Source organism: Diabrotica undecimpunctata, chromosome 9 (assembly GCF_040954645.1).
Source record: "Diabrotica undecimpunctata isolate CICGRU chromosome 9, icDiaUnde3, whole genome shotgun sequence".
NCBI lineage: Eukaryota > Metazoa > Arthropoda > Insecta > Coleoptera > Chrysomelidae > Diabrotica > Diabrotica undecimpunctata.
The window spans coordinates 83,681,141-83,698,176 of NC_092811.1; the positions used below are offsets into that span (position 1 = coordinate 83,681,141).

At 36.1% G+C, this 17,036-nt stretch overlaps 1 protein-coding gene across 1 annotated transcript in view; it reads right to left on the reverse strand.

Annotated features, from left to right (window-relative positions):
* The window catches only part of LOC140449721 (dynein regulatory complex protein 9-like), a 52,268-nt gene that overhangs the window by 19,495 nt on the left and 15,737 nt on the right, over nucleotides 1–17,036 (reverse strand). Inside the window, exons 2-3 of the mRNA XM_072543043.1 lie at nucleotides 16,162–16,502; nucleotides 6,102–6,286 (exon numbers count right to left, since the gene is read on the reverse strand). Of these exons, the coding sequence (XP_072399144.1) occupies nucleotides 6,102–6,286; nucleotides 16,162–16,502 (526 nt within the window). The remainder of the gene's footprint in view (nucleotides 1–6,101; nucleotides 6,287–16,161; nucleotides 16,503–17,036) is intronic.

The following is a 17,036-nucleotide window of genomic DNA, read 5'->3' on the forward strand; positions in this document are numbered from 1 at the left end:
AATGAATTGTATTTTAAACGGCTCAACACCGAAAGTTACAAATGGGTCTACTGATTAAGTAAAGTAAAGTTTATATCAACAGAAAGAAAGGTTTTATTGATAATGGCTCTTATTGTTTTCTGTAGATAGGTTGTTGGATTATTACGAATTGGTCTGTAGTCTGTAGAAATAATGCGATTTGAGAGGTTATTCTTTGGTTCCGAGGCTTTATATCGGTTCTTTGAGCCTTGTTTTCTTTTACAATGGGTAGGATGCTAACCGGGCCCATCAACCCTCCTCTTTTATCCGGGCTTGGAACCAGCTGTGGGCATGAACGCAACTTCTACGCAACTAGCTACTCAATCTACCCAGTCCTGGCGCTTATAACCCCCATACAGAGTTGTGTATGACATCATGTAAATATCCACTACGATGTAAAATCGAAATTGATGGGAAAATAGTAAAACAGGAAGCAAGGTTTAGATATCTGGGAATATATATAACTAGTTACGTAGATGTTGAAAAAGAAGTACGACAACAAAGCTTAAAAGAAAGTAAAACGGCGGAATCTCTTAATGACACAATCTGGAAGAACAAATACCTAAGACAAGACACAAAAACAGAAATGTATAAAGCAGCAATTAGACCTATATAAACAAATACGGCGGAGACAAGACCTGACACATCTAAAACGAGATGACTACTAGAAACAACAGAGATGAAAATACTCCTACGAATATCAGGGAAAAGTCTGTTGGATAGGGAGAGAAGCTAAAACATAAGAAGAGCATGCAATATAAAAGACATAAATGGATGGGTGGCAAAACGGAAACAAAAGTGGAACAAACACATTAGTAGAATGGCAGAGGATAAAATAGTACGAATAGCACGAGATAAGTCACAAATGGACCAAGAAGTATTGACAGACCAAGAAAAAGATGGTGCGATAATTAAAACTATTTAGGAGGCTAATATTAAAGAAGAAACAAGCTTTAAAACCTACATATAAGAAGGAAGAAGAAGAAGAGAGTTTATTAATATAAGAAGTGTTTAGGATGACAGTGGCATTGCCTTTATCGGCGGGAAGAATAACTAGATTTGGATTTAACTGAAGTTCTTTCAGGGCTTTTTTCTCGGATTAGCTAATGTTCGGAGTAAGAGGCTTAAGTTTCTAAGAACTCTAGAGATGTCTTGTCTAGATAAATATCATGAGCATGTTAGATTTTCAATTAAAACCCCATTTAACAAGTTTAATACATTTTTTAATGCACAATATCAACTGGTCATGTTCGATGGAGTTTTCTATAAGCTGGTCCATTGTTATCCATTGTTATCCATTGTGAAAATTTTCCAAGAGTTCATTCTCATGATTATTTAATCTATTATAATATTTGGTAGGACACGCTGTATTTCAATGCAAGGTACGTTGAAGTCATTGTACAGCATTTGGTTACTGGGTAGTCTACTACCGTTAGGCAACAGTGCGTTTAATACAACAGTTTTGAGCACTTCTTCTTCTTCTTCCTTTGCCCTATCCGTTTCGGACGTTGGCTATTAACAAGGCTATTTTGACTTTGTTTACGGCACCTCTGAACAGTTCGGTCGATGTTAGTCCGAACCATTGTCGCAGGTTATGCATCCATGAGTGTCGTCATCTTCCCGGTCCCCTCCTACTGTCGATTCTTCCTTGGACTATTAACTGTAGCAGCCGGTACTTAGTATGCCTCATGACATGTCCGAAGTACTCAAGCTTCCGTTTCTTTACGGTGAAGATTATTTCTTTGCTTTTGCCTATTCTCTGCATTACTTCCACGTTAGTGATGTGGTCTGTCCAGGATATCCGAAGAATACGGCGATATATCCACAGCTCAAAGGATTCTAGTTTCTTCAGGGTGGCTTCCGTTGTGGTCCATGCCTCTGCTCCATAGAACAAGACCGGGAAGACATAACACTTGACCAGTCTTAATTTTAGTTCCATTGAGATTTTGCTTGTGAACCACTTTTTCATATTGTTGAACGCGTTTCGCGCTTTTTCAATTCGTGATCTTATTTCTGTTGACTGGTCCCATTTTGAGCACTGTTAATTAAAATCAATTGATTCATTTTTTCTGATTAATTTTGTATAAAAGTAATAATTTCCTATTAAAAGATAATTTGGATTTTCCTTTAAGAAAGCAATACATTTGACTTCTTGTTCGTTTTGGTTGTTGTTATTTGTACCTGGTAAGCCTTTGATCTAAGTAGTGAACAGCTTATATAACCTCGATATATACAGATAAGGGACATTTTTTATTGCTACGGATGTGCAAAAACTCTTTTTGCCGTTACCTTTCTAGCTGACAAAAGAGTTCTTGCTTCTTTGATAGAAAGATTCTTTGTATGATCCCTGATTTCATCAATGGTTATATATACTTAAATTCCGTTTTGCTTGGATGTATTCGGACAACCTTAGTGTCCAATGTTCTTAGTCCACTCTTGCAAATATGAAACTTCAACTTATACCTATGCTTCCACCGAGCGATTGCCGGTATAAGCAATCCCCCATTTACTGGCCAACAGCTTCGGGTGGAGGAGTTAGTAAATGGTAGGGCACCCCTTTGTCCTAGAGTTAAGCAACTGGCTTCAAAGGCGATAGAACCGTGGAAGCGGTCAACGGCATAGAGATGAGGAAGAAATATTGGGACAAGACACCTCATTAAAGATCCGAATTGGATAAGTCCTAGTAGAATCTAGGCTATGCTTGCAGCGAAATTCAATTCCGGAGTATGTTCCTCAATCGGATTTCCGGAAGGAGCAATTACAAGTATAACAAAAAGATTAAAATGCAAAGAAGACATGGCACAGGAAGGTAAAATCCATAATACAACACAAGAAATGGCACACATGAAATTAAATATTCTGGGAATAAGCGAAATGCGTTGGCCAGGTTCAGGAACCGCAAATATCGGGGAACACCGCGTTTACTATTCTGGAACAGGTAACGGCAAACATGAATTGGGTGTCGGCATTATATTGACAAAAGAAGTGGCAAGTGGTTTAAGCTACACCCAAGGAAACTGTACACATAGGATTCTGTGGGAAGGATTGTAAGAAATCAGATTGATTACATGCTAGTAAATAAGAGGTATAAGAATAGCTCTACATTTGTCAAAACATACACGGGGGCAGACATAAATTCTGATCATGTACCAGTTGTAGGTAATTTCAAAACCTGTGAAAGTGAGTGAAAACCTCAATACAAAGGTGCTAAAATGCAAAAATGCACGAACTATAGAGGAAAGTCTGACCATCATACAAGAAACAGTGCGAGAAATTAAAGAACAAAACCTGAAGAAAGATACAGAAAAACGGAAATCGTGGATGACCGATGAAATACTTGAACTTATGGATCAGAAAAAAGAAAACAAAGAAAATCTCCAAGAATATAAAAGAATACATACCATCGTCAGAAGAATAATAAGAAAAGCCAAACAGAAGCAAAAAACAGAACAATGCTAAGAAATAGAGGAGTATCACAGTCGATAACTTCAATGTTCATCGAAAGGTGAAGGAAATAGCTGAAAAGTTCCGAAAACGCAACAGCGGAAAAGTAACAGATGATGAAGGCAATCTTGCTATACCCAACGAAGATAAAAAGAAAGTATGGGAAGAATACTTGGAGAAGCTTTTCCATGACCTTAGAACAATACAAGAGCCCACCATTGAAGAAAATTTAGGTCCCGAAATCCTACCAGAAGAAATAACGGCAGCCGTCAGATAAATGAAAGATGGAAAAGTATCGGGACTTGATGAAATTCCTGCAGAACTGTTGAAGCTATTAGATGCAGAATAAATAAAAATAATATCTGAAATATTTAATGAAATATACAAGACAAGAATTTACCGGAAATGCAAGGAACAAATTGCGCCCAATCAGATTGGATTTGTGAACGCCGTTGGTACGAGAGAAGCTTTATTTAGCGTGCAGGTATTGTTTTAGAAATGTAGAGATGTCAGCTATAATGTTTTTGCAAGCCTGATTGACTACAAGAAGGCTTTCGATAGAGTCAGGCATGAACAAATGATGGAAGTGCTGAAGAGGACAGGGATTGAGGGAAATGACTTATACCTAATATCGCCTAATAGCCTAGAATAGCTAACCTGTATTGGAATCAATCAGCGGTACTCCGAATAGATGGAGAATATACAGATCAGGTCAAAATCTTAAGGGGAGTGAGACAGGGGTGCATAATTTCACCACTGATATTCAATCTGTACTCGGAGCACATTTTTGAAGAGGCTCTAAAAGATATTGATGAAGGCATCTCAATAAATAGAGTCAAGCTCAATAACCTGCGGTATGCAGATGACACAATAGTGTTTTCCAATACCATAGATGGGCTGCAAAACTTAATGAACAAAATAACGGAAACAAGTAGAAAATATGGACTGGATATAAACACCAGCAAAACCAAGCTAATGATCATCAGCAAGGAAACATAACTGGAACAGATCTGTATGTGAACCAAATGAGAATTGAACGTGTCTCACAATACAACTACTTGGGAACTATAATCAATGAGTCGTGGGACAATACCCAAGAGATTAAATGTCGCATCGGAAAGGCAAAAAGTGCATTATTGACTATGAGTTCTGTATTCAAGAGCCATGACCTCACCATAGAAATAAAAATTACTTACTTACTTAATCAGTAGACCCATTTGTACCTTTCGGTGTTGGGCCGTTTATAAAACAATTCATTAAATTACAATATTTTACAGTCTTCTGAGGTGTCCTAGCTCTTAACGAACTTTCTTCATTCCTTCCTATTGGATGGCATCTGTGTTGCTTCCTGCCAAGTCTTACCCTTACTCTGCAGTATCTGCGAGATGTCACTGTTCCATTCTTTAATGGGTCTTCTTCTTCTGTTCTTCCCCACACTTTTTTTACTTGTCTATTATTGTCCATCTGGGTTAGATGTCCGAACCATGCCAATTTTTTCTCTTTTATTGAATCGAGTATCGGTTTGATTTTGAGTCTTTCTCTTATTTCTTCATTTCTGATGCCATCAGTTCTTTTAATTCCGATCGTTCTTCTGATGTATTTCATCTCTGCTGCCTGAATTCTGCTCTGATGTCTTTTGTTTAATATCCAATTTTCTGCTCCATATGTCACTGTAGGTCTATATATTGTTTTGTATATTGTTATCTTGGTCTTTGTTGATATTTCTATGTTATTAAGGAAGCCTCTATTTAGTGCTTGGAATAGTTTTCCTGTGTTTTTCATTCTGTTGTTAAGATCGTCCTCGATGTCTCCTTTGTTCTTGATTACTGTTCCTATGTATTTGTATGAATTTGTCTGTATTATTTTTTGTTGATCTATCATTACTTCCATTTGATCTTTCGTCCCTTGTTTCCTTGATATTTTCATTATCTGAGTCTTCTCTTTGTTTACGTTTAAGTCGTATTTGATTGCTTCTAGGTTCCATTTCTCTAAGTTGTATTTCAGTTTTTCTGCAGTTTCTGCAATTAATACTATGTCGTCTGCAAATATACACATCTCAGCGTTTATCATTTGCAAGAAATAAAAATAAGGCTCCTTAAATGTTATGTGTACTCAGTGCTTCTGTAAGAACTTTCTGCTAAGAAATTTGTTTTTGTCACGTAGAATGCATTTGGTTGCAGCTATTTTGATGGATATACCAAGCCAAGTAAATCTACTTTTAAACTACTTAAAGAATGTGTGTCAAAGGTCTAACCCCCCCCCCTCGAGTATGTTGTTTTGGCACAACTTTGTTAGAATATTAAGAACACAACAAAACCAGGGTAAGTCACAGCTGGCTGTATGCAGACTTTTCTTCTCTTTGAATATTTTTTGATCATACTGAAGCAATAGCTGTTTTTGGGTAACCAGTAATCATTTTTGCATAAATTCAGCAACCAAATTAAACTAACAATATTGAAAACAAAGCTGTCGATTCGAGTCGAAAGACACGAGATGTTGAGAAGATAGGTTTTATCAACAGAACAGAACACTATATCGCAGAAAGTTTGAAAATCTCGAGGTCTTCTACACGCTATACTACCAAAATAATGATAATTTTCATGGATTTTATATATTTCTTAATTAAGTAAGTTTCTTACATGCCTGCTTTCTTCTATATAACCCTTAAATTTGTGATGGCATTTTCTTTCAAGTTCTATTTCTTTCTTAGTGTTTTCGATACGATCTCTATAAACATTTTCTTTCTCTAAACAAGCGAGTTTATTTTGTTCTTCCCTTGTGGCCTCCCACTTTTTAAAATAGTTTACTTCGTATCTTCCATATGCTAAAATATTTAACTGGATATAATGATAATAGTTATTGGTTTGACAGAAATGTAGGGAAAATTTTTTACGTTAGGCGTTTCAAATGCTGCATTAAGTTCGGTCGCTTTTGTAGATTTAGGGTTAAGGATCATGATTAGTAAAAAGCTTACATATTAAATAGGATAAAAGATATTAGAGAAGAGAAAGTTACATTACAAAATCGCATCGAAATTGGTGTCCAGAAATTCTGCGCATTGCCGACAAAGAGTTTGCCAAATATATTAAAATTAATTCATGTCATAAAGAATTTATTGCAGTAATCTGAGACGTGCTCAGTCGGTGAGTAATCCCGTAATAATAGATTATAGATTATATTAAATACTTTAAAAATTTATTACCACCCTGCATTTTACTTACCTGATATTGAGAATTTTTCATACAAACTAAAATTTAAAATAAAGGGTAAATGTCTTGACAACATTCTTGTTTGGTGCGCGATTTCCAGGGTCGGAGTTTTAGCCTACTCTATGTCAGTATGCCAGTCTTTATGCTCGTAAGGAATGATTAGAAATTGGTTTAAAAATTCATACTCCTAAAACGTCTTTCTAAAGAAAAAATGCGCATTTGTCTGGGTACACCTTTACATTGGCAACATATCAATGAAGTCAGAGAAGCTTATGTCAACAACACAGTGTCAAATTATTGTCGAAAATGTTTCCCTAAATGGGGGGTTTCCTACCCGCCATTTAGGATCAGGTTATTAGAACCAACAATTACATACAATGTATATATTGGAAATGATTTTCGGGTGCAAACTACAAATTTCTTCTGAAAAAAACAAAAAACTAGAACTTCCCCAAATCAACTATCGAAGATCGTCAAAAACAAATATCTTCAGATGCATATACAGGGACAATGGAGAATGGACACTAACCGAAGATAACTATTATCCTCTCTGTTACCGATGGATTTAAAAAAACCTTCTAGAGAACATTAAATAGTGATCCAATAAATCTGCCTTCTAACGGAGAGGAGTTCGGCAAGAGATACGCCTTGGTGGAATAAAGAAATATCTGCGTTAGGGGAAAAGACTAGGACGCTTAACAGAGCCAAAGTAACCGAGAAGTGCTGAGAATACAGAATCACACGGACGGAATACTATACAGCTATCAGTGAAGCCAAGAGAGACACATGGAGAAAGCACTGTGAGAAAATTGAAAACACTTATGCTTGTGATAGACTTCAAAAGGTGCTCTCAAAAGATAAAACTCAACCAATTAACTCACTGCTAAATGATAAGGACAAGTGCACCAATACAGGAAGAGACACGGCTGAAGAGATCTTTAAAGTGCACTTTCCTGGATCATCATCATCATTCAATCTTCGCTTATCCACTGCTGGACATAGATCTCCCTCATAATTTTCCATCTATTTCGATCTTGTGCCTCTTGCATTTGACTGGGTATCAAAAGGCAATGGGGCTTTGCAGAGATCCTCAAGAACTAACTGACAAACAGTCTAAAAGATTGTAAACTATGAAAAGGTAGTATGGGTAATAAACTCTATGTGAGCCATATAAATCATCAGGAATGGATGATATACATATAATGTTATTACAAAAGGGATCAAAACTTTTGTACAACGAAATATGTAACGTACTCAAAGGTATTGTAGGCTTCGGGTATATACCTAAAGCATGCAGAGAACTTACAGTTACTTTCATTTCTAAACCGGAGACAAGAGGATGCGAAAAAGCAAAGTATATAAGATCAAGTCTTATGTCATTCCTACAGAAGCTATTAGAGAAACTGCTCGACAGGTATATTAGGGAAGGAACATTGATATACTCCAATACATCAATAACATTTTCTATATAGCATAGAATTCAACCGAGCACCCCGCATACTCGTAAACAAAGTGGAGAAACAACTAAAAATAATTAGGTGATTCTGGGAGCCTCTTTGGATTTAGAGGGAGCTTTCGACAGCAGTTCGATAACATCCATAACCAATGCCCTGAAATGTGAAAGAGTCGAGGATATTTGTTTGAGCTGGATGAAAACAATGCTTAAAAATGTAGTGGTAAATGCCACTTTCCTTGGAGAGACCTTGTTGGTCTGGTTCGACAGTGGGGAGTTATATCCCCACTGCTGTGGAATCTGGTAAGGGACGGACTAGGAACTTTAAGACAAATGGTCATAAAACAATTGGATATGCGGATGATTTGGTAATTATCTCACAAAAAAAGTACAATACGATAGTCAGACATCGTATGAACCAGGTCCTAGAACTAGTAAGGCTCCCTTGCATTTGATAATATAAGGAGAAGCAAGGATGGAAGCCTACAGACCAAAAATCACCGAAACTGCAATGAAGGGACAGGGTATATATATAAGTATCACAAAGACTGTGACGAAGAACATTTTTAATGCGAAAAGAGATCACATAATAAAAAGATGCAATTTTAAGAATTCGTACAGAGTGTCTGTTCCAGACAGGAAAGTATGGAGAAACAAGGACTACTACAACCAACAGGACAAGATCAAGTATACAGGCGGATCCAAGACTATGTAGGTTGTCAGGGCAGGAATATACTCCAATATTCCAAGAATTAACGCATCTCCCTAAAGTTTTTGGAAAATTTTAGAATTAAAAGTGTTATTAGTAGGAAGCATTGGATTAAGTTGCCATTGGAAGTTAATGAACAACTTAAACGATATAAACAATGTCAGTTTTGACAAATACGGTTCGTTAAGATGTCGTACGAACTTAATATTCGTCAAAGTGTTTATCGTTTAATTGGACATGTACCAAACCGCGATATCGAAAGAATTTTTATTGCTCAAAATATTTCTGTCTCAACGATTTACCGGACAATTAGAGAGTGCGAGAATGGTATATCATGCCTTATTTTGCCCAAAAGTGGAAGACCAATAGTTTAACTCCTGCTCGGGAACAGAGATTAATTCAGAGTATGGAAAATCAATTAGGAAAGTCTTGGCCAAATGTTGGCCGAAGATATAATATTTCACGAATGACTGTAAATAGAATAATTTCTAGAAATAATTTAAAACGATACAAAAGAAGAAAAGCTCGTAAGTACACACCAGCCCAGTTAGAAAAAATTCTTAGATGTTGCCGTGCATTGAGACGTATTCATTTTCCTGGTAAAATTCTCATTATTGAGGATGAAAACTATTTTACTTTATTCAATTCCGAAATAAAGGGAAACGACGGATTTTATATATACAATTTACAAGATGCAACGGACGAAGTTAGGTTTAAGGGAAAAGTGAAATTTGCCGATCAAATTTTGGTATGGTATGTAATCTCAGAAGCTGGTGTTTCACTTCATAGCCGTTTGTTGGGCATGTTCGCGGTGAAGCTCTCAATGCTGACAATTACGTCTTACTGTCGCCAATAGCAAAATTCGGGCTTTACGATTAGTCAAATTGCAGCCAATGGTATTGCCCGAAATTGCAACTCAATTCCGGATTTACCATTGATCAAATGGCAACATAATTGCAGCCAATGGTATTACCCGAAATTGAGCATTGGCTATCGTGCAAGGTCCAATGGCAGAGCGCCACGGAGCAGTTGACCTAACTTAATTCGTATAAATATACGTGCTGCCGTACGGCCGTAGCGTCCTCCTGGTTTTCAGGGGTTTCTGGACGATCTACAACCACCGCTCTCGAAGAGGATCTCAAGTTTCGAGAGTCCATCTTCGTATTTAAGGAGTTACCGGCGGCTACGGGCAAGAAGTTCCGCCGAGCCTTTGTGGTAGGTGAGGGGACACCGGCAATCAGAATTCTCTAACAGTTCGAGCTTTCTTACAGACAGAATATTCTTACACTGACTTAATATGTATTAGAATTCTGATGCGTGGTGTATATCTCAAGTTCCACAAAGATGTCGGCCTTCTCGCTTCGTGTAGCCGCGTTCCCTCTCCTCGAGAGAGGTACAAGAATGCCGGCAATGTCGACTCTTCCTGCTGCCAGTCGCTTCGTATAGCTACCTTTTTGTTGACAGTAATTCTTATAGTTACTATTTACATAAGGTTTTGGAGACGAAGTGTTATTGCAGCTCAACCTGATCGGAAAAGCAATTACAAGTCCCCGTCGGGGCTTTTATTCGCTCTTTACCGTGACAGGCCCAAATAACGCTGTGGTCAGTTCGACACGATTTGAAATAGTTCTAAGACCAATGTCTTTTCTATCTCAGAAAGTCGTGTTCTACTGTCAGGAAGCGTTTTGTAGTCGACACGCCGATTCTCGTACACTTGATGATTTAACTTCTAAATTGAATAACCATTATTGGGTATTATTCTTCAATTTTGGACGTCTTCGACGATAGCAGGATATTGGTTAATTAATAAAACTCAAAGGTAGCTTGGTAGCGCACCGAACCAACAAGGTCTTACGGGCTAGTAATGTATGACGACTGGATCCCGATCGGATTCATTGTAGCGTTGATTTTTGTGTGTTGTGTGTATATCTTGTGTATTGGGTGTCTCCGCTGTCCTGTTTTAGGCTTGTGCCTCTTCAGGACGTGTTTCCTTTATGATGGGTGTGGCACTGGGATTTTTGGTGTGTCCACTGGTGTTGTGGTGTTTGCTGGTGGTTGGTGCTGCTTTACTAGTCCTGGACAATCGGGGGTGAACATCCTGGACAATCCTGGACAATCGTTCACCTATATATTAATTTGGTATCTTTTCGACTATAAAATTCGACGAAAATTTTATAAAGATTATTTCTCTTTCAGATACTCTAAGTTCCTGAGCGGAACTTAGACGAATTTTATAATATTTTATTTCTTTCTGCGACTTAGGATATTTTTATAATATCTGCTCTCTTTCAGACACTTTAAAATATTACTTATATTTTTATTTGAGGGAAATATTTACAGACCGAAAATAACTTAGGAGAATTTTACTAATATTTTATTTCCTCTTGTGGGACTTTGAAAATATTTCTAATATTTTACTTCTTTATTGACTTTGAAATATTTCAGTATAAGATAACTTAGATTATTTTTCTAACATTTATACTTCGTAATATTTCAGTATAAAAATAACTTAGATTTTTTTTCTTTCAGGTCTCATCGACTTTCGATAGTCGAAAATTGCCAATAACTCATTTTTTATTGATATTTTGTTATATGTCTTTCTTGATTCGTCCCGAAGTCACTACGACAAACACTTATATCGCATTTTGGACGAAATCTGATATTTAGAAATTACACTTGTTTTCTGAAATTTTGGGACTTTTTTGGGAAAAATTTTCACTGTTTTTTCAATTTTACTTTTTTGCGTTAATTAGTCTTAGGTGTGATAACTAATAATCTTCTCTTACAGATTTTTAGTTCTAAGACTAATTAACACCTTATTTTCAGATTCTTTCTTCTTCTTCTTACGATGCCTATCCGTTCCGGATGTTGGCGATCAACATGGCTATCCTAACTTTGCTTGCTGCTATTCTGAATAGTCTGGTTGTCGATGTAATAAACCACTTTCTCAGGTTTTGAAGCCAAGATATTCTTCTTCTCCCTGGTCCTCTCTTTCCAAATACCTTGCCCTGAAGAATGAGTTGCAACAAGCCTTATCTCTGTTCATTCCTCATAACATGGCCAAGATATTCTAGTTTGCGCTCTTTGATGGTGTTAATAATCTCGCATTCCTTGCCTATTCTACGTAGGACCTCAACATTAGTCACACGGTCCACCCATAAAATTCTTAAAATACGTCTTTAACACCATATTTCGAATGCCTCGAGCTTTCTTAAAGAAGCCTCAGAAAGTGTCCAGGCCTCTACTCCGTAAAATAACGTAGAAAATACATAGCATCTAATGAGAGAGATTTTGGTAGCAAGAGGTAAATCGTGACTTCTGAAAAGAGACTTCATCATTATGAACGCCGATCTCGCTTTTCCTATGCGTTGTTTTATTTCACTGGAGTGATCTTATTGGCTGTTAATGTTGGTACCAAGGTATGTGTAGCTGTCCACTCTGTCAATTGGATGTTGGTTAACCAAAAGCTGTGTATTTAATATTGAGATTCATTATAGATATTATTAATATAAGAATTCAGATTCTTAGTTCTAAGACTAATTAACGCTTTATTTGCAGATTCTTAGTTTTAATAAACATTTATTTGCATTTCTTTAAAAAGGTATTTACCTCTAGCCTTGTGATCATATATGTCCACGGACCGTGACCCTTACATGCTCCGGTCCATTCCAGCTATGGATAGTGCGACTGGACCACCTTCCCTCATTCCCGAGGGTTCAATCCAGCGACATTACAAAGCTTGTTCAATTTATAAATACTCATCACCCCGATAATGAAATTATATTTTGGCCCGAAATTTTGTTCCCAAGCGCGACAACCCTCCAAATGTGCCTCAGGCGAGGCCTATAGAAGAGTTTTGGCTGTTTTGAGTCGAATGGTGTATAATAATGGCTGAGAAGTCCAAAATAAAAATCAGCTAAGGCGAAGAATTTTGCAAAAATTTCATGAGATCGACTTAGAAACAGTCCAAAGGCTTATTGCACAGGCAACACCAAATTTACGTGCCATCGAAGATAACGGACCTCTTTCTGTTCTATAAAAATACATTATAAACCTTAAAATGTAAAGTTAATTTCCTGTATTTAGTTATTAAAATAAACTTAATTTACAATTAGAAAATACATATTTATTTTTTCCGAAAACTTTAGGGACATGCGTTAGTGAAAGCTTTACCTTAGGGAGAAACTGCACCATTTTCAAGCAAAGATTTATGCGATATTGCAATGTGTAAAGGAAAATAATAAAATAGCCCTTTAAAAAGAGCAGATCCATGTATTGTCTTACAGTCAAGCGGCACTGAAGTCAGTGGCGTGTCAGGAAGTGACGTCTAGGCTGGTGTGGTACTGCATCAAAGAACTGAATGAACTGGGAGACCGGAACAAGGTTGAGATTATCTGGGTACCAGGCGTAGAAGGCAACGAAAAAGCAGATTATCTATCTAAACGAGAAACGAAAGATTCAAATGGACTGGCTGTGACTGGGAGTACCAAAGGTAGGACTGTAGAGGACTGGATTCGAGAAAGTGATGAGCAATATTGGGAGAGAATGGAGGAATGGAATAAGAGGAAACAGCAATGGGTAGCAAACACAATAAGCTTTAGTTTTAGTGATAACGGAGATCTTTGGACCTGTCGGGCCCAGGGATAAAATAATCTCTATAAGGCTCTGAAACAAGTAATATTATTAATTGTCTCAGACTGCAACGACATAATTTACATGAGATTGGATTAACACATAATTAATGGTTTGTTGACAAGCATATGGTATACCCTCAGGAAATTATGCCGGTCAACATATATATGGGGTTAAAGTAATCGTATCTGCTCAATTACGTTAATATGTTACAAATGTTATACCTGTTTCTGAAATATTAATAAGTAATAATCCAACTGAATTCTAGTCCGGTCAAATTAAATGTTTTCCAGGCGTATGCCCCAGCCACGGATAAACCAGAAGAAAAGGTAGAGCAATTATATGAGTTGTTGATGAATTCACTTAAACAAATTAAAAAAGATGATATAACTAATATTATGGGTGACCTGAAAGCGAAAATTGGTAAAGGGAAAAGCGGTGAATTTATTGGTGATTTTCATATAGGGAAGAGAAATGGAAGGAGAAAAACTAATTGTAGAGGAACTAAAATCTATTTGTAGAGGAAGAAGAATTTTAAATACTAAATACGTTCTTTAAACTACCACCAAGACGTTTGTATACTGGGGTCTCTCCGCAAGATCAACCGGGAAACATAATACGAAATCAAATTAGTTACATTATGGTGAACAAGAGTTTAGATTTAAAAAAGTTACAAAAAAGAATAGTAACAAAAAATGTAATAGTAAATACTAAAAGATGAGGAAACAAAAGAGACAGTCGCACGGATTTTAAAAGCTAGATAACATGGAGCAAACATATAAACCAGAACAGTCACTTCAGAATATATGTGAAACCTTTAACAAGATCAGAGAAGAACATCTAATAGAAAAGAAAGAGAGGAGGAAAGGTTGGATGAATGTCAATATACTATAACTCATGGAAGCAAGAAGAAAATCAAAGAATAACAAAAGAATGTACAAAGATTCAGAGACAAAAATAAGAACCGAAAAGTCATAGAAAATTGGTTAAAAACACAGTGTGACGAGATAGAGTTATTGGAACAAAAACACTGTACATTTAATATGCATAAAAATACAAAACATGGTAAAACAAACAGCTGGTCTTCAAAAATTCAACACAGCTAGTAAACTGCAAGATCAACAGGAGAACATCATCACAGATAAAAATCAATAAATAATTACATGGAACAAATACATACAAGTATGTATTTGTATCACATAATCACATGATTAAAATCAGTATCACCAATAAAAGATGGCAAAGCTCCTCGACCTGACAATACATATGCTGAACTCATAAAGCTACTCAACTCCGACGGTACTCAATGACTAACAAAAATATTCAATGACATATATTTAAACGGAGTAATTCCAAGATCATGGCTAAAGTGAACGTTTATTGCTCTACCAAAGAAAACAAAATCCGTATTCTGCAATGAGTTCCGAACCATCAGCTTAATGAGCCACATTTTAAATTTATTTCTAAAAATCATACATCAAACGATAGATAGACTATGCGAAGAAAAAATCAGCCATACACAGTTTGGTTTTCGGAACGCAGTGGGTACGAAAGAGGCTCTCTTTATCATACAAGGCTATTTGAACGATGTAGATATGTGAATTGCGATATTTATGCATGCTTCATTGAATACCAAAAAGCATTAGATACAGTAAAGTACGACAAGCTAATAGAGATATTAACAAATATTGGAATAAACATCTTGGATCCAAGAATTATTAGCAACCTTTACTGGAATCAAACATCGTCTATCCATACAGAGGCAGCAGAATTCGATGATATCAAAATTAAAAGTGGGGTCCGACACGGATGTATACTATCACTCCTGCTATTCAACAAATACTCTAAGGAAATATTTCAAAAAGCAGTAAAGGATGTTGAAGCTGGAATTTGAATTAACGGAAAATGTATCAATAACATCAGATACGCGGTACGTACGTCAATGAAAATTGAGACCATTCCCTAGAAATCAAATGTAGGAGAGAGAAAATGCAAGATTTGCATTTCAAAAAATGGCTAAGCTATTCAAATGCCATGATTTATCAGTATCGCGTAAAAATCAGGTTACTGCGATGTTACATCTTGCCCGTACTGTTGTACGGAGTTGTGAACTCTCACAGACGCTACCTGCAAGAAAATTGAGGCTTTCGAAATGTGGCTTTATCGTCAAATCCTGAAGATATCCTAAACCGACCACGTTACTAATCAGGACGTTTTATTAAAAATGCTTAAAGGAAAATATTTGTTAATCTCAATAAAAATAGCCAAAATCGAATACCTCGGTCACATCATGAAAAACAGCGAAAGATATGGGTTACTGCAATTAATTGTAGAAGAAAAAGTAGAAGGAAAATTAGGACCAGGAAGGCGATGAATTTCCTGGCTGAAAAATCTACATATGCGGTTCAACACAACAATCATAAATCTTTTCAGAGCAGTAGTTTGCAAAATACAGATTGCCATAATGGTCGCCAACATCTGAAACGGATAGGCACTACAACAACAGGAAGAAGAAAATAAACGATATTACACATTTCAGATTCGTCAATGCTTTAATAATAAAGTATATTTTGTTGGCGATTAAATTTGGAAATGGAAAAATCAAAGGAAAAGTTTATTTTACTATTGTGGTTTATCAACAACGAATATTTAGCAAAAATTTAATATTTTTCCCACAATAATAACATAATACCTACCTATAGCATTTTCTATAGAAAACTTTAAGTATTGAATGTTATCAAAAGTTTTCTCAATATTATTTAATCCTTTATTTTTTTCGATGTCGTACTGTTGTTTTAAAAGCTTGATTTCTAAACTTTTTGTTTTTTGAGACTCAAACAACATTTTGTCATCTTTTGTCATATTATCGATAGCGCTAAGAAAATCTGTTAAAACTGGGAACTCCTCGTTGTAGCTTAGTTTTTTCGCTGTTTCTCGAAAAACGTTTATTAATTTGTTAATGTCTATGGCAATTTTATCATGATTTATTCCTCTGGCAGGAAGTCTTTTCTTTGCGTGATCTTCAGTACCAGTAAACCTAAAAATCATAAAATAATTATAAAGGGACTAAGTCTTATTACTTATAGAAAAAAAAACGGTAAATGCGTACTGGCTAAAGCTTCAAACCAATTCACTAGTGACTATCAAATCCAATTCATAATCGTTAGATTGATTTGCATTTCATTTATTCATACAATTTTGCTAACATTATAAAAGACAAATTTAAGCCTCTGATCCGTTCGAACAAAAAAGAAGTCGATTTTTTATAAGGACTGTTAACACTTTAAGATAATCGAAATTCTAAGATTAACCATGATTGATGTACAATACTTCGCATTATCACAGAACTTTACTGAAATAAAACTGTCTATCTACATGTCTACCTATTGCTACTCTTATCTTCATTTTCGGATCACAATCCCCCATGCAATTCAAAGTAGCAACAAGATATTTAGATATGTCAACCTGTTTAACAGCTCTTTTATTCAACTGAGCTTTTGTCTGCTGATTATCATATATTTGGTTTTTCTTATGTTGATATTAAGCCCGTACTTCTCTCCCACTCCATTTA